At 41.4% G+C, this 25526-nt stretch overlaps 1 protein-coding gene across 1 annotated transcript in view; it reads left to right on the forward strand.

The window, feature by feature from the left end:
• LOC147013244 (uncharacterized) overlaps positions 1–25526 on the forward strand; it is a 115971-nt gene that overhangs the window by 88959 nt on the left and 1486 nt on the right. Inside the window, exons 14-18 of the mRNA XM_085853476.1 lie at positions 3248–3451; positions 4038–4226; positions 4436–4597; positions 7810–8009; positions 20163–20342. Of these exons, the coding sequence (XP_085709602.1) occupies positions 3248–3451; positions 4038–4226; positions 4436–4597; positions 7810–8009; positions 20163–20342 (935 nt within the window). The remainder of the gene's footprint in view (positions 1–3247; positions 3452–4037; positions 4227–4435; positions 4598–7809; positions 8010–20162; positions 20343–25526) is intronic.

The raw sequence follows: 25526 nt of genomic DNA on the forward strand, positions 1-25526 counted from the left end.
GTCATACATGAAAATGATGAAAAAGACTTGAAAGAAGAAATCCTCATCTTCTGCATCATTTCAACTTGAGAGCTTACCTTCCACATCTGCAGCTATGAGATATCATGCTTATCGGGCCTACTATGCTGTGCAGGAATGGTTGGGCAACTCCTTACAGGCAATTGACTGGGGTTGGGAATGCAATGATGACATGCTCATCCCAATCTACACAGACATACCACCTGCATCTGATTCTGTATTACGCATGGTGTCATGTGGGTGTAAACCCGGTTGCAGGAAACGGTGTTCATGCCACAAAGCTGGTCTGGACTGTTCAGCCATGTGCTCGACATGCATTGGGCAGAACTGCACTAATGCATATCCACTTGATGGTAACAACAGTGACAATGAATAAAGTTAAATGGAATCATTTGATACGATAAGAAAGCACTATCAATTTCATTTTTAACTTTTTCAAATTATCTGGCAAAGTTATCATCAATGTACATATGCTTGTATGTGCATCCTTCCATTTTCCTTTTAAAATAGTATAACTGTGTTTGAATAAGATTATAATGGGAGAAGTCATGATAATTCCAACACTATTTTCATTTCACATGTGACCTCATCAAATTCTCATTTGGAAATGTCATTTCACGTAAGATTTTCATGAGTTCTCATGTAATTCTCATGCTTGTGAGTTACCATGAGAACAGTTGATGTGGGTTCTAATGGAAATATAGTAAAATGTGTAATTATATAATGCATCAGAAACATTGAAAAGCATATATTACAGTACTATTGGTGTCATGATGGACTAATCTATGTTGAAGATGACTGACTGATCATTGCCGATGCCTTTTTTTGTAATAAATTTACCAAAATTTCGATTTAGAGGGTTATAATGACTTTAGAGTTAAAAAAGGACATCACTAATGAATTCCTCATACCTTAAAATCCCTAAAATCATGTATTACATGACCATATGTGATAGCTGATTTCCGGTTGACGGAATTAGCGAAACGGTGGCCATCTTGGATTTCGCGTTCCCACGCGTTTAGCACAAACGGGATTTTTTGGGATTTTATGCACTCTTACTCAGGAGATGTCAGAGAACCATCCCTGAAAAAATCAGCTTTCTGCATTTTTTTTTCCATGTTTCTAGGTGTTCTTCACTTGATGCTCCTTGGCTAATATCAACATCTATAATTGTTTGGTGATGTGATGAATCGATAATTAATTCTTTGATATCAATATTTATAATTGTTTTAGTGATGTGATGAATCTATAATTAATTCTTTGATATTATATTTATAATTGTTGAGTGATGTGCTTAATGGATAATTGTTTGATGTCAATATTTATAATTGTTGAGTGATGTGAGGAATAGCTAATGAATTGTTTGATATCAATAACTCCAATTATTTAGTGATATGATGGATAGATAATTGTTTGATATCAACATTTATTATTTTATGATGTGATGAATAATTAATTAATTGTTTCATAGCAACATTTATCATGATTTTGTGATGTGATGCAGAGATAATTAATTGTTTGATATCAACTTTTATAATTATTTAGTGATGTGATGAATAGATCATTAATTGTTTGATATCAACATTTATAATTGTTGAGTGATGTGATGAGTAGATCATTAATTGTTTGATATCAACATTTATAATTATTTAGTGATGTGATGAATAGATCATTAATTGTTTGATATCAACATTTATAATTATTTAGTGATGTGATGAATAGATCATTAATTGTTTGATATCAACATTTATAATTGTTGAGTGATGTGATGAATAGATCATTAATTGTTTGATATCAACATTTATAATTATTTAGTGATGTGATGAATAGATCATTAATTGTTTGATATCAACTTTTATAATTATTTAGTGATGTGATGCAGAGATAATTAATTTTTTGATATCAACTTTTATAATTATTTAGTGATGTGATGAATAGATCATTTAATTGTTTGATATCAACATTTATAATTGTTGAGTGATGTCCTGTCTTTACTCGTAACCTTGTCTGTTTCGAGTTTCAGTTTCTTTGTTGAAAAAGACAATGCCCAACAATTCCTCATCTTCATTACCAAAATTTCCTGATTGTATTTGAATGCAGAAAAAGATGTTCTCATTTTCAAAAGGGAATAAAATGCAAACAAGATTGCAACAGAATATGCAATCACCATTGTAATTTTTGAGGACAGGGGAGAGAGATGGCTGAGGACAGGGAAAAGTGGAGGAGTATTGTGATTGAGGCAGGGCAGAAGCTTGGCACCGTTGGACCTCACCCCTTATAATGGGAAGAGAATGTGGAGAAGAAGAAGAATTTGCAATTGCTCCCTTTTTCCATGAGAACTTTTATTAAATCACACAATATGGAGTAAAATTATCATGTGGAGAGTTATAAAGAATATATATATATATATATATATATATATATATATATATATATATATATATATATATATATATATATATATATATATAATAAAAAAGGAACATGCAGAAGAAACTGGACAGGTTGGAGACAAGTTGGATGACACGTTGAATAGTTTGAGAACATCTTGGGTCCAGCTTGGTCCTACGAAAAATATTCTTGACTCGGCAGCTGAATCCTTACTATAATTCACGGGCGTGTGTGTGTGTGTGTGTGTGTGTGTGTGTGTGTGTGTGTGTGTGTGTGTGTGTGTGTGTGTGTGTGTGTGTGTGTGTGTGTGTCACACAACTCCAACAGTTCTAGACCAATTGCATCCAGACGAGCTACAAAGGATCAACATGACGACAATGAGAGCATTGGGGTGTTGTTATCTTTGCCGGTGGTCTTGGGGGAGGAGGAAGGGAAATGCAAATTCTCTATGTAAATATGTATTGTGTTGTGTCACTCTAGGTAGGAGAGGATATTACAAGTCCCCACCATTTATAGTACAATATTCCTGTCCCCATGTTTTCCATTGCAGTGAGGTGTTTTGATTTGCACACCGAGAGTATTTTGGAGAGGTATTTTGAATTACACGTTTGAATATAAGGGTAGTGACATCACACCCCCCCCCCCCCCGACAGCTCCTGTATGGAGCGGGTGCTTCTATTTGTGATGATTTGTTAGGTGTAAATTTGTTAGGTGTAAATGATTTGTTAGGTGTTTGAGGTGTAAATTTGTGATGTTCATACTTCCCAAGAAACTTGCCTGTGCAAAGGGGAAGAAACTGCAAGTTGGCCGATAATAATGTTGGAATGTGTTTTCCCAGTTAACATGAGCATCACTCCAGAGAGAACAATCAAAGAGTCAGATACTGTAATTCTGACCTGTCTATTGCCAACGACCATTGCCAACCCCACAATCACATGGATGAAAGATGATGAAATAATTACAGATGGAACACTATTCTCTTTATTTGATGATGAAGATCCTCCCAAGCTGGAAATTAAAGACATTAAATCAAAACATGAAGGTGAGTCATAGAGGATAATACCTGGTGTAGGCTTGATGGTTAGGGTGGTAGGCTTGGGACCCTAGTATCCTGAGTTGAAATCCTGCTTGGCTGTTGAATTAATACCAGGTGTGGTTGACTGCCTGTCATCCTTCTGACGTTGGCAAAATGAGTGCCAACTTGCTGATATCCTGTGTCAGAGTGGCGACCTGTCCAGGACTCTGCCCAATAGCCAAGGAGACTGCTTAGGCAGCACCAACGCTCTGCAGAGTATGGTCCCGATGGATGGATGGATGGATGGATGGATGGATGGATGGATGTATATAGGATAACTTACCTTTATCAGGTGATTCTGGTATATGTTCTATGTTGTTTATTTAATTTCAAATTTCAAACATCTAACGACCACTCCAAGATCATGTAGAAGTTTTTTTACTTCACACCTTGAAAAGAAAGCACGCACTTGAACGCAGAATGATCGGTTCTATCGAGTCATGGGAAGTCCCTTGGCAGATGAAACAGATGCATTGTTGTCCACCTTGAGGTGTAGTTCCGTTGACATCTCCACAAGAAGGCTCACATTTGCTCTCATTGTATATCTATATAGGAAATTACAGCTGCATTGCCAAGAAAGAACCAATGACGTACCAAGGCTATCATGCCGTAAGAGGAATCATTACCATGCCAAGAATCATAAAGTCTACTTCATCATTCACATTGCATTGTAATGATGAATCACATGAACTTCAATGCTGTGTAGCGTCATCTCAAAACATGAATGTCACCTGGAGAAAGGGTAAGTATTTCAATATTTTGTTTCAAGACTTTACAAATAAAGTTTTATTGCAATTCCTTTTACATTCTTTTTCATGTTATTCACATAAATGTGAGAATTGTGATCTTTCAATCAAAAGGTCAGCAATTATGGTCCCTTGGGCATCTTTGCAGTATGACTGCAGTACATTGATGAAAATCTCAAAAGTGATATTTGTATTCTTGTTTCAGACAATTTTGAGGTGCATTTTGAAGCTAAAATTAAAAACAACTGCTCTTCCTACAAACCCCAAAAATCTACATCTTGCCCTCAAAGTGAGACAATCAGTTGTTTATTCCGCAACATTGCAGGAAATGATGAGGAAACCACAACAATCTACTTCTTGAAATCTGGTTTGTTGTTCTCTTCTTCAAACTATGACTGATTGTGAGAACATTATTGTATTTTTGCTGTACTGTAATTGTTCAGAATGCCTGTTAAAAAAGACATCACAGCACTAATTGTAAAATTCTACTGTACAGTACAACGGTTAAACAGCAGCCACACAATCCAACGATGATTGTTGCACAGTCAGTATTTAACCATTTATTCAGAAAAATACAATAAAGATTGCGTTATCTTTTAATATTAATGAACATTAAACGTGGGACCACATCACCCTTTTATAAGTACACAAAGCATTTTGAAGTGCAAAAGGATGTTGTAATGGCAATAGCAAAAAGTATGCAAACAAGGTAGGGATGTCACATGGAAATATGCAAGGTCCATTCTGACATCCCCTTTTTCACTTTTCTTATTTTATTCTGTTAAATGTCCTTTTCTGTACATAGGTATGTTCAAAGCATTTCTGACATCCTCGTAGTTCACCTCTCTTGATGCCTTCATGTTGTGCTTTGGAATGTTGTTGGAGGCGTTTCATTAGTCAGGGTTATACGAAACCTTTATTACATTGCACACGTGAAGGTAGATAGAGGTTATGTTTTCCTGCCTGTCTGTCTGTCTGGCTGTTTGTCTGTGTGAGCAAGATATCTCAAAAAGTTATGGACGGATTCCGATGAAATTTGGTGGACAGGTTGGTGTGTGACAATGACTAAGTGATTCGATTTTGGTGAAGTTCTGGATCTGGATCCAATAATTTTTTTTAGGATTCTTCACCATTGAGAGAAAGGGCCAAAAACGATATACTGTACTGTCTTCCATGATATTTCAAAACGTTGTGGATGAGTTATGACAATCAGTTGGATGAGTTGGTTGGATGAAAAGAACAAGCCTATTCGATTTTGGTTCAGGTCCGGATCCAGATCTGGCTACAAAAGGTGAACTGTTCAGCCTGGCGGAGATCTGTGCTCTACCAAATGCCATTCTAGTTTCATATGTACTATAGATAGCTGCTGTATATTGATTTTTCAGGTCAGTCCACTAGTTTAGTGAAAATATGCAGTACAAATGAGCTGTGGAAATTTTCATGTTCCTATCCCTACATTCTGTGCACACAAGTATATGCACTGAAACCAACCCACAAAAATAATCTTGTGTCTGACTTCACCTCATTGATCAACATCCATAATACAGATTAAAAATTCTGAATCAAACTATCCTACTGGAGATAACTTGAAGTTAAGAATACACTCCAGTGATGTGGACCTTCATAGGATAAAATTCAGTTGATTTGTGTCAAAATCATTTGATGACCTTGAGATAATTTTGAGTAACTGTAGCTTCTCTCAAGAAAGATCAAACTGATATGACTAGAATAATTACTATTTTGTACTTTAGTGATTATTTAAAACCACTATGGGAGTTGTGTGGGACTTGAAAAGGGCCGAAGAAGAATAGCAGGTTTGAAGGATTAATCAGTTTACCTTTGTTGACTTTTAACCAACTTTTAAGCCTGGTGTTGGCTTAGTGGTTAGTGTGATGGCTTGGGATCCTAGGGTCCTGAGTTCGTGTTCTGTTGGCCACTGAGTTAACACCAGGGGGTTGACTCAGCCTGTCATCCTTCTGAGGTTGGTGAAATGAGCACCAGTATGCCGCTAATCGGGGCACTGCATGATTGCCATAGCTCCACCCCTAACCCATGATGCAACCAGCAGCCAAAAAGGCAGCACACGACGGGAACCGACTTTTGTTGGGAATGGGGGTTTGCAATTTTTCTGGATCATCATTACAAATGTGAGAGACTTGGATTTCCCTAAAGTTGGCAAATATGATAGAAGTTCTTTCTGCATTGGTATTTAAGGATTGGTACAACAGTGGACATAACAAGAAAGCTATGATACCCGATAACACTCCAAACACCACTTTTTGAGAGAGGAGGGACATGTGAAAAAGGGTGAACATGAAGATATTCAATGTAATAGTTTCACCGATTTTGTGTTTGGATCATCTTAATCTTAACCCACATTACTTTAACCCTTACAAAAACCAAGCTGTTAGTGCAGTGCACAAGTCACCCATCATAATACTTAAAAAAAAAACAGTTTTGCAGTACTTCAATTTCAATAAAAGTTCAATGAGGGTGGTGTATAAGGGTGGTGTTTGGGACTGCTTCTGGACTACTTCAATAGCACAAAACTTTTAGAATGTTTTTTTAAAGATCGTTAAAATCATTACTTTCATAAAATTTGAGTCACACTGCTTGGGATGTCATGTTATATGAACTATCTTGTTACATATGTACTGTGGATAGCTATATTGATTTTTCAGTTCATTAAACTAGTTTCGAGAAAAGATTGTATGAATGGACTGGGGAAATTTTCATGTTCTTACCCTTTACATTCTGTTCATATAAGTATGTACACTTGGACCAACCCACAAAAATCCTCATGTCTGACCACCTCATTGATCAATATCGTGAGATGGGGAGATTGCATTAGCTCAGGTCCATAATACAGATGATAAATTCTGATAAATTACTTTAACCCTTATAAAAACAGAGGAGAGCAAACGACATTCCTTTGAAATGCACTTGTTTGAGAAATATGCTGATATAAAATGTGATGATTATATGATAAGTTAACATGTCAGTGAATGACTTCAACAAATTCCAAGGATTGTGACAATACGTAAATCTCAATCAAAATGGTACGGCCATATTGAAACAACGGAGGATGAAAAACAAGTTAAAAGAGTATATCAAAGCCGGATGAAGATGTGAAGGCCGGTAGAAGAAGCTGGAATTACGATTTAAGCACAAAGCTGGAATTAAAAGCACATCTCGTCCAAGATAGGAAAGGGTGGAGGGCTGTGGTTCAGGCTTTATGCTGTGCTCACATTGGGAAGATAGTAAAGAAGTAATACTCTTTTTGTGGATTTAACCTTTTAAATGATTTAACCTTTTTAACCAAAAAAAATCATGCATTTTAACTCCCTTCTGACACCATATATGTATGTATGTATGTATGTATGTATGTATATATATATATATATATATATATATATATATATATATATATCTATATGTATATGTATATGTATATATTCAAATACCCCTCAGAGAACCTGACTATCAGGGCATAGTATATTGTGTTTTATCTTCCATGAAAGTATGTATACTTTATTTGTCTGCAAATGATACTATCCTCACTCCTGTGCATTTTTGCAGACGAGAAGAATTGTGCAAATGCATCAATGAGTGGATACACATGGCCATTCTCCAAAACTAACAGCATAGCCTACCAACGGTGTCCCACTGGCACGAGAGGGTATGTCTCTCGGCAGTGTGACAAGGACGGAAAATGGTCAGAAGAAATAATTGAAGACTGTACCAGAAAAGAGTTTCTCAAGTTACTGGAGAACGTGAATGTGAGAACTTTGTTTCGACTTTTGCATTTTCTACAAATCTTACTCTATTATACAAGAGGGTTCATTGAACATGCATGATACCACACACAGTTTGCAAGTATTTACTTCAATTTTAATAAAATAATGATTTTTTAAATCGTTATTTTAAAAAATCCAGAAGGTTAGCGCTGCTGAAGTGGTCTTATACATCACCCTTATACACTGTTATAAGATGACATCGAGTCACATTTTAGCAAATGGAGGCTTTATTGATCACCATATCACCATAGAATGCAGCATCAATTGGCATTATACATAGCCATATCAGCAGCCTTTTTCTTCACCCTGAAACGCAAGCCATGCCCACAGATGCTATATATCAATATACAGCAAGGTTCTTCGAAGTATTAAGATGGCAATTTTTTTTTCTGCAGTGTTGAAGTATATGATTCAATTTAAATAATGTTTTAAAGAGCTTTAAAGGCGTATAAATAAACTCCAGGTTTTACCGCCATTTTACTCAGCATCTATTACATCACCCGGTCAAACACATTACAGTAGTTCCACGTGCATGTTGTACGTGTCCTTTTTAACGTCCTTCAAAACAGTACGTTTCCTGTTTGGAATGATTTTTAATTTTGTTTGGCTGCCAGGGAGGCAGACCGAGTAAAAAATATTATCTCGCTCCTCTCTGCGTGTGCTCGATCGGGACGAAGTTGTTTCTTGATCATAAACTGTTAAGACAGACAGATGGACAAACAGGAACCAATTGTTTAACCCAACTTTTCACTTCACGTTCACAGGGTAATAAGACAAATGTATGTGTGTATGTATGTATGTATGTATGTCCGGACATAAACACCGTGTGTATGCATGTATGTGCGTACATCTGAAAATCAACGAAAAAAAGAGCTGGTCCGATCACCAAATTTTGCTTTCAAGCTGATAGTACGCCAGGGTCAGGTCAGGGGCACAAAAAAAGAAAGCATTTCTTGTCTTAATAAATCTGTGAAAGAAAACACCAACGGCATTTTTGTCCCTCTCAAAAGATTGGTGAAATATCGATCAAATTTTGCAGGTCATTTCGAAAACTAGCATATGGACCTTAATAAACCAACAATCGCTCATAAGGTTCAACCCCCCCCCCCCCAAAGATCCTAACTCAGCACATGCAAACATTATGTTGAGCAAAAAAATAAAATTCTGCCATGGAAAAATGATTTAATTTTAGGAAAGCGAGAGACACCCTCTTTCAACCAAGACAATGAACCATCAAAACTCACAATGCTTTCATTGTGCTGTGCTGTCAGAAATGTAATGTATGTGTCTACAAAAGTAATGTACGTGATGTACAAAATATAATGTATGTCGTGTACAAAAGAGGTCAGAAATCAGGATGTTTTGGCTTTCAAATTTGGACGAGCAGTTACATCATCAAGAGAATGGATTGTCACTATCTGTCAAGTTAAAAGTTCCAGCAAACAACCTGACAAGATACGGAAACCAAATGAACAGAGTCAAAATTGCAATCCCCTTTTCAACAAAGGTAAAGATCGCTTCAACAAAACGTTGCTGTAAACTACGTATTCTGTGATTAGTTGGGGCCAGTTTGACCTGCCTCCAACTCATCTACAGATTGATAAAAGTTTAAAATGAAAAAAAAAAATAACAGAAGGGCACTCTTCAACATTGCAATGCCACCAGATATGCCTCCACCCACATTATTACATCACTAGAAACTACCACCCATTGCTTCGCTGATGGAAATACTAAGAAGGGGGAGAGAGAGTGGTGGAGGGGAGAGACAAAGGGAGAGAGTGAGAAGGTTGAGGGGAAAAGAGAGAGGAGGGAGGGAGAGTGAGGAGGTGTATGGGAAGGGAGGGAGAGTGAGGAGGTGTGTGGGAAGGGAAGGCAGTGTGAGGTGAGGGGAAGGGAAGGCAGATGTGCGGTGTGCGGATGGCAGTGTTAAATGCGATTCATACTGTCTCATCAAAATGATTCTGCATAGAATAACAGTAAAGATGGAAACAAAGTAATGTCTGAAATCCATTTTCTATAAATACCACCAGAGTCAAATACCATCTGGACACGTCCAGACACAAGCTCTTGTTTCGACGTAAACACCGCCTGGACACTTCTGGACATAAACACCACCCAGACATGTCGGGAGATGAATACCACCTGGACACATCTGGAGACGAACACCACCCAGACACATCCGGAGACAAACACCGCCCACACACAACCACCATCCAGGCACGTCCAGAGATAACCACCGTCTGGATACGTATGGAGCTAACCACCATATGGATATTTGCGGAGATAACCACCGAACACACATAACCACTATCCAGATATATCCAGAGACAGAAAGAGAGAGACAGAGACAGAAGGAAGAAGGAGGGGGAAGGGAAGACGAAGAGATATATGTGGATGGGAGAGGGTGCGGTGCTGCACTTTATTAGGAAGGGGTGGAGCGATGAATGGAGAGAGAGAGAGAGAGAGAGAGAGAGAGAGAGAGAGAGAGAGAGAGAGAGAGAGAGACAGACAGACAGACAGACAGACAGACAGACAGACAGACAGACAGACAGACAGACAGACAGACAGACAGACAGACAAACACGGGTGGGGGTTGTAGTAAGGTCAGGACACAGCTTTAATCAAGTTGTTTATTGGAGACGATGCTGGGCTATCATGGAACACATCGCCATCTTGACTTCCAGTGACCGACACCCAGAAACACGCCCCCGAGCGATCACTCTGCAATACATAGTTGCCGTCACAACATCTCCCTTTCATTGAAATTATGTTTGTATGCAACAAAACAATACCACCTAAATCTAAATAATGAAGAAAACCAGACATAATTTGAGCCACCTATAGATGGGCTCTGTAGTTATTGTTCTAACATTTTTAAAAATAATTACTGCTCTATATGTCTAGTTGAAACAAATAATCATGAAATGTCCACAATTACAATCATCAATGGATATAATCATTTGTGCACCAAGATTATATGGGATGAATTCTAATGGTCCATTATTCACCATCATGATATCTCGATGGCTTTCAAATCACACGGCCTGATCTGGTCGAGTACTGAGAGTTGTCCTGCCTTGTTGGCTCGGCACTCTTATCATCCCTGTGGCAGTCATTAATGTCCATTGCTGAATTGTCGTTGAAAGGTACGTGTTGAGCAATTGGCGGACTATGATATGTTGATTGGGTAGGTTCATCCTTCCGCTTGACGCAACAATTGGGTGAATGAAGTTCATGCAAGTGTGCCCTGGTTCATCGAAGATGCATCCCATTAGGAGTCTGTATGATGTAAGAGCGGGGTTCGTTGCAGCATGCCACAATTTCCCTGGAGTACCATTGGTGTGTCCTTGTTCAGAATCTGAATCCAACATCCAATAGTCAATTCAGGTAATTCCGGCCCAGACATTCTGTTGTATTGCTTCACCATCTGGTCTCCACATTCCTTTAATCGTTCCTGAATTTCCTGACACCTTTGTTGTGCAGAAATTGACAGACAGCTTGGTAGGTTGGTGCATATAGGCCAGTTGAACAGCATTTCACTTGGACTTGGGAGATGGGAATCTACAGGTGTGCACCTCAGGTGCTGCAGTGCAATATCCACATCATTCCCCGATCTAATACACTTCTTGATCATGTTCTTCACTGTCTGAACTAGCCTCTCAACCAATCCATTGCTGCAGGGATACCTCGGCGATGTTGTCCTGTGTTTTACATTCCATTTGGTACACATATCATGGGACGGCTTACCCACATATTGAAGTCCATTATCTGATATGATCTCCAGAGGTTGACTGAACATACTGAAGCACTCAGAGGTGACCTTAGCTACTGCACTGCTGGTCGCGTATTCCATTCTCTTCACAAGTGGGTACTTGGTGTAATAATCCGTCACTATGAGGTAGGTCTGCCCATGTAGCTCACATATATCACTGGTCACCTTTGTCCATGGTACCGCTGGAATTTCATGAGCATTCATAATCTCACGTCTTTGTTCAGGTTTGTTCTCTTGACATGCCTTACACATTCTGAAGATTCGCTCGATGTTCAGTTCTATGCTTGGCCAATAAACACATTCGCGTGCTAGATGTTTCATCTTTTCAAAGCCCCATGTGTGCCTCATGGAGTTAGTCGAGGATATCGTTCCGCAGCTGCTTTGGAATTAGTACCTGTCGACCTTTGAATAGAACCTCATCATAAATACCAAGTTCATTACGGTATGGCTAGTATGTATGAAGGTCTACAGGGAGCTCCATTATCGTACTCGGCCAACATGGATGAACAACCTGCTGCAATGTTCAAGAGGTTCTTTCAGCCTCTCCGCACTCTCTGAGTTGGTCCTCTTTCCTTGAGCTGAAGTCAATCAGTTCAAAGCAATGGTGATCATCCACATCATCGAGCTTGACACCATATACCCATGTGTCCAACTGCAGTTTCTGATTGTTCTCTGGATTCGGTAACCTTGACAGGGTGTCTGAGAGCATCATCTCACGCTAGCCTTTTACTCCGAATCAAAATCATAGCCTTGGATTTTCACAAGAAGGCACTGGAGCCGTGGAGGGGCACTCATAGGTGGCTTACCTAATCATGACCAGTGGTTTGTGATCTGTATAAACCTTGAATCATTTTCCAAACAAGTAGGTATGGAACTTCTGTAGGCCAGCAACAATGGCCAGAGTTTCTCTTTCGATGTTCGAATATACAGACTGAACGGGTGTCAGAGTTTAACATGTGAAAGCAACAGGTTTCTTATCCTGCAAAAGGCATGCACCCAGTCCCTTCTGTGATGCATCCACTTCCAAAACTGTCTCCTTGTCATGATGATAATGCATTAGGCAGGCATCTGCATCAACACTCCGCTTCAGTTGCTCAAATGCATACTGATGGTCTTCCTGCCACAGGAATGGCAATCCATTCTTCAGTAAGTATCGAAGGGGTGCCACGTTATCCGCAAAGTGTGGAATATATGGTGACAGATACTTCATCAATTAAATGAATCAGCTCAGGTATTTCTTATCCTGCGGTGATGACATCTTCCGGATGTTGCAGATCTTCCCAGGATCAGGTGAAATTCCACATTTGCTGTAGATCGAAAGTTGATATGGTCTGTCTTGATCATGCATTTCGATGAGTTGAAAACCAGACCCTCCTTTCATGCTACTTTAATCAGGTTCAGAAGATTGCAATCATGTTACTCTTTGGTTCGTCCGAATACCGCCACATCAACAGAGATACCAATATAGCTGGGTGTCTTTGTCTTTCACATCTTTTATGTCTTTCAATCCTGACAAATCTCACTCTCACTATGTCTCTCCGAAAAGACTATCTGGAACACCCCCCCCCCCATATACTTTCTCAACAATCCTCCTGAAGAAGTCCTTTCATTCAAGCTTCTGAGTCACACTCTCTGCCATGATCTTTTCTGGGAAAGCCACATTTACAAACTGGCCTAAAATGCCATTTGCCGACTGGGCATCCTCCATTGTGTAAAGTCCTTCCTTGGTACACTTGAGCTCTTGACCACATACAAAACTTTAGTCTGCAGCCTGATGAAGTACTGCTCTCCTAACTGGGCTGGTGCTCCTGCCTCTCACCTTTCTTGGCTTCATGCTGTCGAATACAAGGCATTTAGGATCATTGGCATCTCCCATGATGAGGCTGAGTCTTTGGGCCTCTCACTCTCTCACCACAGTCAGGTCAGTGGTCTTTGTTTTCTACTATCTCCTCTCTGGTCTTATCCCCCCTCCCCGCTCTGGATGCGATATGTCCCCTCCTCCCCCCATATTTCCATAGGGCGCTCAAGGTCTGCCAGCAAACCCCTTTTGGTAAAACTACGAAAATCACGAATCACTGCTCACCTTCACTCTTTCATTCCTCTTTATTCCCACCGTTGGAACAAATTTCCACACACTCCTCAACCCCACTCTTCCCTCCAGGTCTTCAAAACAACTTTTCACCACCACTTCGTATCTTCTTCCATCCAAAACCACAATCTTTTCGACCCCCGTTAATCCACCCCAAACCCACCTCCCTCAAATTCCCTGCTTTCCTTCCTGAACGTCCCTGTCGTGTAATGTCCTGAAAGTCCCTTTGGTGTCCATCTTGTTTATCCTGTGTACCCCGCTCCATCCCTCTACTTTCGGCAGATCTCCTAATGTCTCTGTTCCACACTGTTTTCTCCTTCCCTCTCCTGCCCCACTTGACTCCTATCCCCCTTGTGGTGCATTCTGTATGCTCGCTCTCATACGAGCCTCGACAATGTATACAGAAAATAAAAATAAAAGAATATGTGGTCCCTGCTTTCCTGCCTGCCTTGTTAACTCCTCCACTCAGGTCATGTGGTCCATGATCTGCTGGAGCATATCCTGGTAGATACATAACTGAAAAGGCAATCTTTTGAAGCACCAGCACCCGAAGGGTATGTGAAATGTGGTCAAATCCTGGCTTTCCAAATTCAGATGCACAGCCCAATAGCCAGCCCAGGCATCTATTTTCGAGAATATTGTAGCGTCTACAAATTCTGGGTTCAGCTCGTCCATTGTTGGTTTCTTGTGTGGACACCTCTTCAATGAAGAATTCAGGCATTTCTTCTTAAGACATACCCTTAAGCTCCAATCTTTCTTCACACTATTACAGATGGAAGAGCACCAATCAGTATGATGATCTACTTTCCTAATTATGCCCTGTTTTTTTTCCATTTGCATCAATTCCTCCATAACCTTCCCCGTGATGTGAACACCACACTTCCATGGTGTGTCAATCGACGCTTTTGCATCAGGCTTTAGAGGAAGCCTCACTTTACCTTTAAAATTCCTGATGCAGTCAAACCGGTCTGGGAACAGCCTCTTCAAATCATCCACGGAATCCATCTTGTAGGGCTGTTCATCATGGCTCAGTGGATTTAGAATCCTTGATGCTGGGGGGTGGAGCCTTCAGCAAGGCCTTCCATTGTCCAGCAATGCTGTTTATGGTAATGACGTTGAGCCATTCACATGCTGGTAGTCCAAGTACTGCAGGTCAGGTCAGGTATAGGAGCAGGTATAGGAGCTGGACATCCCCCATGCAGATGCCTGTCCCATCCCCATCTCGTTGAGATCATTGTTGACCAATCTGCTGCAACCATGAGGCACATGGTCGGCAGATTGACCTCCTCCACTCATGAGGTTCCCTCGCTGAGAGAATCTGGTGAGCAGGATAAGCATCAGGAAAACGAGCCACATATCCAAACAACCGGAGATGACGCTCACGGACTACGCAGGTAACAAATCTCATTTGAGTCTCAGCAACCGCTTGTTGGACACAAAGACCGACCAGCCATAGCTAAGGATTCTCCGAAGAGACCTGGTACCAAAGGAATTAAGGGTCCATCTCAGATTCAGGGTCAGAGTCCAAGTCTCTCACCCAAAGAGCAAGACGGAAGCACAAAGGACCTGAAGACTCGGACTTTCATCCTCCCGCACAGGTACTGACAGCACAACACCCCATGATCCAGTGAATCCATGACTCCCCAGGCCTGACCCAGATGCCTGTTGACCTCTGGCTCACAGCCAGCAGAGACATGAATATCACTGCCAAGGTAAGTGAATCTCTCTCTGTGACTTCAACATCCTCGACACAAACAGGTACAGAAAGGATAGCAGCATCCAAGATGTCATTGAAAGCCTGAATTTTAGTTTTGACCGAGGAAACCCATAATCCCAGTGGCTCAGACTCCTCATTCAGAACCGCAAGGGCCCCCAAAAGGATATCCACAGTCTCCGCAAAGATGATTGCATCATCTGGGAAATCAAGGTCAGAGATCTTGACATTCCCAAACGATGCACCACAACCTGATCTCTCCGACATTCTCCCTAAAATCCAGTCCATACAAGTGCTAAAAAGTGGAGGGATCAGTACACACCCCTGACAAACTCCAGCAACAACTGGAAATAAGTCAAAGATGGTATCACCACATCTCACAGCACTCTCAGTTCCGGAGTATAGTTCAGACATCAGATTGATCAGTTTTGGTGGCACCCCACGAAGAGCAATAATTTTCCAGAGGGCATCTCGATTCACTGCATCAAACGCTTTGCAGAGATCAACATAGGCTGCAAGCAGCCCCTGCTGAAACTCTCATCTGCTTTTGGTGAGGAACCGAAGAACAAGGATATGGTCAGTCGTTGACCTCTTTGGTGTGAAGCCTGACTGCTCTGGACGCTGGTGCTCAAGCAGATGGTGGCGAACCTTATCAATAATTATCCGACCAAACACCTTGCCTGGCACTAAGAGCAGCGTCACCCCTCAGTAGTTGTTGCAGTCTTGGCAATCACCCTTCCCTTTCCAGAGGGGGACAACAAGGTCCCTCTTCCAGTCAGTTGCGATGATGCCTGCGTTCCAGGTAGAGCACAGAACAGCATGCAAGGACATGAGTACAGCAATTCCACCAGCTTTGAGAAGTTCAGCATGATGCTGCAAATCCCAGGAGCTTCATCCAATTTCAACCAATGCACCGCAGCCTGTGTTTCTTCAAACGAAGGTGGACCGCAGTTTATTGGAGGGTCAGCAATAGGGATTTTGCAACCCTGACATCAAACTTGACAGCTGGTGGATCAGCCTGGTACAGCCGCTCAAAGTGACTGACCCAGCGGGGCTTCACTTTGGACTTCTCTGTCAAGGGCCCACTACCCTCTGCTCTAACTGCAGTACACCGAGGGTCAGGCTTGGGGGAACACAATGCGTGAGTTCCCCTGTAAGCACGATGAGAATCACTTGACCACAGGTGATGTTCTACCCCCTCACAGATTCCTTGCACATCGGCCTCCTTGTCCACCCTTTGTGCACGTACAGCTGGTGGATGTACGTACACGTACAGCTGAAAAACGTACAGTTTTTCTGCCTCAGCTCCCTGAACAGCTCAGTTCTGCCATTCAGCCTGACCCTGCGACTCTGATCATTTGTATCCAGTGTCCCTTGAGAGACAAGATTCTTCTTCGCCCTGCGGTGAATTCCAAGACATCCACCGGCAACATCAAGGACGGTGGTCTTGAAGGCACTCCACAACTCTTCAGGGTCCCCCAAAGCACCCAGACCCCCCAAGTCTCCATTCAGCCTGTTCACAAACTCCTCAGCTACCCCACCATCCTTGAGCTTGCCAACATCTTGCCTAGGCTGGGATGGTACCATTCTCCTGCATTTGAGCTGTAACTTCAGAGTTGCTACAACAAGCTGGTGGTCAGTGTTGAGGAACTGAGAACTCTGGTATACCCTGCAGTTCTGGATTATCTTCTGGTGACCATGAACGAGCACATGGTCAATCTCATTTGCCATACTACCAGCGTTGGAATACCAAGTCCAGCGATGAGCCTGTGGGTGCTGAAACCATGAACCAGCCACCCTAAGTCCATGACTTCTTCCAAAGTCAAGGAACTTAGTGCTAGTCTAGTTCACAGTTCCAGACCCATGGGGACCAACACATGTTTCATAACCACCTCTATTAGCTCCATTCGATGCATTGAAATCCCTCAAGACTAGAAGTGTATCCCGCCGAGGACACTTATCAACCACAGACTCGAGTGTGGCATCTAATGCGTTCTTCACGGTGAGATCACTTGCCTCAGTCGGAGCATCTCCAGAGACCAGGGAAATGACACCCAAGGAATGAAGAATCCTTAGTCTCATAACACGCTCGTTAACCGGTGTTACCTCATTGGAGTTAGCTTATTGGACATAGCTACAGCAACTCCTTGGGCATGGTAACTATCAGAGCAACTAGACCAATAGTAGGTGTAACCACCTGCCATGGTCTTGCCGCAATCCAGGCTCCGAACCTCAGAGAGTGCAGCAATACCGATGTGCAAACGCTTGATCTCAGACGATAACAGAGACAGGTGATCATCCTCTCTTTGGGATAGGACATTCCAGGCTCCCACCCGAAGGGACCGCTTCAGGTTAACCCAAGGAGACCGCTGTCTGGTGGACAACACCTCAGCACCACCCCTACACACACTACTGCAATCCTGGTCCAGTTGTAGGACCGCAAACTGGACTATTGCAAACTGCAAATCCAGTTACTTCAACCACATAGAACCTATACTTGAACCAGTCTGAGTCTTTATATCGACATAAGAGCTTGAGGATTCCTTGGCACTTGATCTCACTGCCATTGTAAGTGGGATGCTTGGACCAACCAAACGGAGTCAGTTTTGACATCCATTTGTTTCCATACATGTCCTTCCACAATACCCATTGGGAAAGTATTCCCTGATGCACCTGTGTCCACTTTCAACTGCAGCTTGTACACAACTTTCATATCAAGGAATACAATGTTCAACAATGTGTACACTTTGTCCCTCACCTCCTTCATACACAAAGCAGATACCCTGATCACATTAAATGACTTGGTGTGTTCACATGTCTCAGTGTCACTTTCGTAGCTGTCATCATCACCTTCGGTACAATACCCAGACACTTCATTCACAGAGTTTCCATTATTATTACTTCCCCGAAGCATACCCCTTCATTTGCTTTTACTGACATGACGGCCTTTTCCACCCCTGGCAAGATGATGGCTCGACTTGGATCTATCAGCATAGGTTGTGCTTCGTTTTGGATTTTCACACCAACGAGCCCAGTGTCCAAGTTTACCACAATACTTACAATAGTCAATGAATGCTGGGCAATTCCGTGATGGATGTGATAATCCTGTGATGGATTTGTCTCTATAATTTAGAAAACATGTTACTACCGCAAAAGGCTCAGAAATCGGGTGTTATCAAATATATTTTGCTTTGAAACTCACGAAGAGAAACCACATAACCTTCATAATTAAAGCACACCCGATTTATATAAAATAACCAATTGCTTTTGAAACGGTCACGAGGACAAAGGAAAATGTGATTGCTCATACGCTGCTGAGGTTAAAAGTTAAAACCTCCACCACCCATCATCATCATAAGATAAGGGATGAAACTTTGCCACCATGGTGCCCTTAACAAAGAATGCAGGCATGCACACACATTCATGAAGAATCCCTTTACAGATCCAAATCTACCCATATGTACCACGTCCACGTGTGCTGTCTCCGTACCTCTACCTTGTAGCAACTGCAGACTGCACATCCCGATCAGGACACAAACGGTACGACTATCGACTGTAGTAGTGTAGGGTGCTTGACAAGTGGCTTATGCAATCAAGCAAGCACTCCAATTTAATGATTCATAAGGCACACCTGGCTTAGCAAGGAATAGCAAGCCGATTGATAATGGCACATACCGCAAAAAACTCAACATCGCGGATGTCTTAACATTTTCAGATTTGACTCCAGATTTCAAGTTATAGTCCAGGTGATCAGATATTTCAATGATATGCTTTCATTAGTCTGTGAGAGTAGATCATGGAAAATCGCATCATATTAATGCATGAAATCGCTCCAAGCTCCTAACTTAAAAACTATAACACTTACAAAAGCGATGTATGCAGTGATTCGTAGGTATGAAGATGAGGCTGACACGATGATATTAGTGAGGAAAGTGAAAAAAAATTTTTGAGTGCTTTATCAAAAATAAACCATTGCTGCCTGTTCAAAATAAAAATATTGTTGAGCAGGCCAAACAAAATGGCAAGTTAAGACTCCAGAGAAGGAGAGCGAGGTAACCAAGGATGGGCGTATGTTGACCTTTTGGTCGATGTTGACCTCAAAAATTATTGGCTGGTTGAATTCAGTGACCTGAAATAGAAATCCTCTTCAAATTTCAAGTCAATCGGATGAAAATTGAGGATTTTCGAAATACCACCTAATTTGTTGACCTTTGGCCTGTGTTGACCTTTTGACCTCAAAAACTATAGGCCTTCTTCCTTATGACAAACTTTACCATGTGTTGAAGTTAAAATTGTGACCTGTAGGTGATAAACAAACAGACAGACAGAATAACAAAATCGACTAACCAATATGCTTGAAAAATCTTCAATTTTGCAAGTAACAAAACGCACTTAATCGACACGTCGTGTGAATTTAAGCCAAGTAGTTCACCTGAAATTCATTATGTGAAGTACATACATTTGCAAATAGGAATTATTCTTCAGATTTTGTGCATGGAGGTGTGATTACATCTACATTTCTTTTCCTGAAATCGGATGTATGTGCACTTTTGTGTTCAGTCGCTGCAGGAAGGCATTGGAGAAGTCCAGAAGAAGGTTCCTGAATTATTTTCAGAAATGCAAAACATAACAGCCAGCAAGCTATACATTGGGGACCTCGAAACATCCAGCGAAGCATTGACCATCATAACTGACATTTCCAAGCAAACTAAATACATGCTTTACAACGAGACAATGGAGGTGATAATAATTACAATTGGAGTTTCTGCTCAGTGAAAACGTTTTTGTGTCTGAATACGTGCTACTTATTTCATGACTATTGGGACTTTGTCTTTTCCTCCAGCTATGTGTAATTGTTTTATCTTGAACATTATTATTATAAAATCATGTTTACTATTTGTCAGCACAAAGGCGTATGGATACATTTGATTACAACTTCTCTCATGCTTGGTTTTCAAACTATCCCTGAAATTCTGTTTCCTCCTTAAGATAATGTTGGAGGGCCAGCAGGACAGCCCTGAGATATGCACACTCACCTCAGAACTTTCTAACCTGGGTTTGAATCTCGACCCAGCAATAAATTGTCGTCTTGATGCTTCTCTTGCATTGTGATACATTAATGTGTATGGTGTCCCTCGGATGAACGTTAAGCTGGGTGTCCCATCTGCTGGCATTAATTGGTAAAACACTCCTGCTATTCGCTTTGTTATGTTGTGTCCTGATCTGTTCTGTGTTCTAGCTCTTCCACGAGCCTAGACCATGTATATAAAAAAATGTTAAAGATCCTATGGTGTTCTTTGCAAAAATTCCAAATTCCAGCCACTTTCAGAAGAATGTAAGGCCTAACCAGCCTGTTCATGATAGACTTGACCCAAAAACATTCCCCAGCTGACACCACAAGAAGGTGGAAATAATTGGTTTTGTTATAGGAGGGAGAGTACTTGTTGTAGTAGTGGTAGTAGTCATAGTCGTAATAATAATTTGATTTCCCTTACAAGGAATTTTGATGCAGGAGAAGTCATTATGCCCCAAAAAGCCTGCGCTATTATAACCAACGTATGTTTGTTTGTCCGTGTTATAACATTTTTTTAAAATACTGAGCGGCAAGCAAGGAAGCAGCACATACCGTATTTTAAAAGTCTTTGGTATGACTCGGCTGGGGTTCAAAATGCTGACCTCCAGGATTCAGAACAGATACTCCAATTATATGACACCACCGTCTGTAATGTGGTCTTGAAGTGCAACTCACTTGGTCAAGAAACAGAGCAAACATGACGTCCAAGAAGCTTTCCAAAGAAGTCAGACATAAAGTGGTGGAGGAGAGGGTTATAACGAAATTTCAAAGTCACTCGTTTTCCCTTCAAGTGTGGTGAAATCCATCATTAAGAAGTGGAAGATGCATCATACCACCCAGACTCAACCGAGATCAGGACGCCCATCCAAACTAAGTGGCCGGGCAAGCAGGAAACTGGTTCTGGACGTCACTTTAAATCCAACAATGACTTTGAAGATCTGCAAGGCTCTATATCCGTGATGGTGGTCAGTGTTCATCATTCGACAATATCCCATTCCCTTCACAAAGCTGGCCTCGATGGACAGGTGGCAAGAAAGAAGCCATTATTAAAAATGATGCATCTACAAGTGTGTATGGAGTTTGCCCAAAAGTATCTTCATGATACTGCAAGTATGTGTAGAGAAGTTTAGTGGTCAGACGAGACAAAAATTGAACTTTTGGGGTCTAAATTCAAAGCGTCATGTCTGGTGCAAGCCTAACACTGCGCATCACCCAGTCAACACCATCCCAACTGTCAAGCATGGTGGTGACATCATCATGTTACGGGGCTGATTTTCATCAGCAGGGACTGACCAGCTTGTCGGGATAGAAGGGACAATGGATGGTGCAAAGCACTGAAAAATCTGCTTGAGTCAGCCATTAATCTGAAACTGGGTATGAGATTCACATTTCAGCTGGGACAATGATCCGAAGCACATAGCTTAAGCTACACTGGAGTGGCTGAAGAAGAAAATAAATGTTCTTGAGCGGCCCAGTCAAACTTGAACCCAATTGAACATTTATGGCGAGACCGGCAGATTGCAATCCATCGATGATCCTCATCAAACTTAGCAGAACGAGAGCAATTTTGACGTGAATAATGGGCAAAGATTTCACCATCTTATTGTGCCTAGTTGGTAGAGATCGACCCAAAAACACTCATAGCAATCATTGCTGCAAAAGATGCTTCCACTAAGTACTGATCTAAGGGGCTGAATACTTTAGCAACCAGTGGATTTTGATTAGTACATGTTTTTTGCAGGTACTCCTGACATGTAACCTCCTTTAACTATAACAGTCTTCAGCTTGATTTCTTTAGTTATGAATAAAAAAATTTAATTTGGAAAAATTTTCTCCTTAATTCGTAATTCATCCTAATGTGGCATTTTTGCGATGGGGTGAATACGTTTTGCAGGCCACTCGATATGCACATCGCATAAGTGTAATACCAGAAGCACCTGATGGATAAAATGTTGAGAGGTTTGCATGGCATTGCGTAGGCCAAGCAGCATCTGGAGGAATTCAAACAGGCCGAAATGTGTGGTGACTACTGTCTTCGGGATGTCATCTGAATCCACAGGAATCTGATGGTATACATGATCGAAGTCGACCTTGGAGAAGATTGTAGCGCCTCGGTGTGTCGTGGTAAAATCCTGAATGTGTGGAATGGGATAGCGGTTTGGAATAGTCACGTACTTTAAGGACCAGTAATCCCTGCAAGGACGCCAATCCCCAGGTGTCTTTGTGGGTGCCATTTGCAGTGCTGAAGCCCAACTTATGGACTATGATCCCACATTGTAACATATCATCAAACTTGTGGGCGATGCATAATTTCTCGGTTGGTAGTCGGCGAGCACGCACAGATGGTCTCGATTAAATGCATGATCTGTAACTTTATGGGCTAGATTGTCAACAATGGACACGCTATGGATGGGAAGTCATAAGGTACTTTCTGAAAAGGACTTGCTGGCATGGATGCAAGACATGTGGTATTCAGTGCCAAAACGGTGGATGCTTTACTGAGAAAGTCAAGTTGTGTTGAGTCATCCAAAAGAGAGCAATGTGTAACATGTATGAGGAGATTGAAATGGCACAAAAAATCTACAACTAGGATAAGGTATCGAGTGTTGGCGATAGCAAACACTCATGGAAATGAGCGATGTAAACCCAAGTCAAGCTGGAGGAGATGTTCATCAAAAGTAGCAATTACACTTTTCTTAGCAACAGGTAATGAATATTTCTGTCGATTTTTCCATTCAGCAGCAGACAGCAACACAATGCTCACCTCTGCACCTGTATTCACAAGAAAATGAAGTCCGCCAGTACAATCCACAAGGAGAAAGTGACTGACATATGGATCAGGTGAACTCATCACCAGTAGTTGTGGGCCTTGTCATTTCCATGCGGCCGGAATAAGCATGGTACTCTCCACTGACGAGCATTAGCACTGAAGGTTACCATGGTACCAACACCAATCTGGAGTGTTCACGGAAGGTGAAATTAAATGGTAGCATGAGGAACTTAACGGGAGGAAGGCTTCAAATTCCCCTTGTTTTTCCACAAGTGATTATCACATGAAACATGTTTGTGAAGTTTTCTTTTTTCCAAACAAAATGGTTTGATGTTCCTTTGAAGGATGAAACATTTTAGAACTTTCACTCAAAGGTTTAAGGCCCGGTCACACCTTGACGTTTTAGCCAACGTATGCCGATTTTTGAATTTTTTTTCTAAAACGCTGGCAAACGTTGAATACGTTATGGGTAAGTTTTGATAACATTAAGAGCACGCTGGCATACGTCGTAGTACGTTGCCATAAGTCATTGTACGTTGGCTTTAAACGTTGTACTTTTCGGTTGTCCTCAAATTTTTTCATGCTTGAAATTTCACGACGTATGCCGGCGTATGACTCAGACGTTCCGCTACGCTGGCCACAAGTTGTAGGCACGGTCTGCGATCGTTGACAGACGTCAACACATGCTACTTGTAAGTTAATCATAAGTTGAGACACGCCGAGGTAATGTTTAGCGTACCCGAAACTTATTTCTAACCTATGATTAACGTGTTGTTGGCACGTTACGCGATCGTTGACACACATCGACAGACGTTACTTTTAAGTTACTCATAGGCTGAAAGACGTCGGTATAATGGATCGTCCTTGCGTCAGCATCCACGGCCACGGCCAGGACACTTATTTGCAGCATTCTTCAAACTTTTCTTCGGCATGACAAGGATGTTCACACTTCGATGTCTAGCTTGGCTATGATTCCAATTGTCTATCGGCAGCGTCTATTTAAAATAGTCGAGTTTGAGCGTTTTAACACGTTCAGAAGAAACGCTTCAAATTTCCAAACCCCAGCGTCAAAAAAAAACAAAAAAAAAAACAAAGGCGAGTGACAGCAATTTAAATCGTTCATTGTAAACAATGAAACTAGCTGAGTGGTACCATTTCAAAGTCGTTGAGTGTAAAAAAAATCCAATTGTTGAGCGCAAGCGTCTACTTTCAATAGTGGAGATGCAGCCATTTAAATCGTTGAGTGGCAGCCTATGAACCTACCCGTGGACACGCGGACGCAAGGAGGATCCATCATAACCCACACCCTCCCCCTCACACCCACCTACTACTGCCAACATGAACAAACTACTACTAATACTAATACTAATACTAATACTGATACTGTTACTGTTACTGCTGACATGGACATCAACTCAAAGAGGAACTCGAAAACACTGTTGGGTTCCCCTTTTATGAACACCATTTTTATATACCAATTCCCAAAACCGCTGGGAACACGTCTTTATATGGCAGTTGTAAGCGAGAAACACATTAATTTTTTTTTTTTTTGTCGACCGGAAGACGTCATTGGAATACGTCTACATACGTCGATGTGTGTTGGGACTACGTAAAGTATTGGTTCAAAGCACATCAAACATAAGTTAGAAATAAGTTTCGCGTAAAAAAGACATTACCGCGACGTGTTTCGACTTATGAGTAGCTTATAAGTAGCCTTTGTGGACGTGTGTAAGCGTCCACATATCGTGTGTAAAACTTATCCCCATCGCATGCGGAACGTGTGTCATACGCCGAGTACGTGGTAAAATTTTGAACATGTTCAAAATTTCTTGACGTACTCTACTTACTACGACTTATAATAGCGTATTTAGCGTTCTACTCACGTATACCAAACTTACCCATGCCGTATTCGACGTGCCCCCAACGTTTTAGACACATTTTTCTTAGGTCGGCATACGCTGGCAAGATCGCCAAGGTGTGACCGCGATTTTGACCCTTCCATTTCTACGGCAGTTATGATTCGAATCGTTGTGCGTCAGCCTTTTAATAGGCTACGTCACGACATCGTCGGCGATGCGTG

The sequence above is a fragment of the Eptatretus burgeri genome, chromosome 14 (assembly GCF_056783735.1).
Source record: "Eptatretus burgeri isolate ZD-2024b chromosome 14, Ebu_testis_v1, whole genome shotgun sequence".
NCBI classification, from domain to species: domain Eukaryota; kingdom Metazoa; phylum Chordata; class Myxini; order Myxiniformes; family Myxinidae; genus Eptatretus; species Eptatretus burgeri.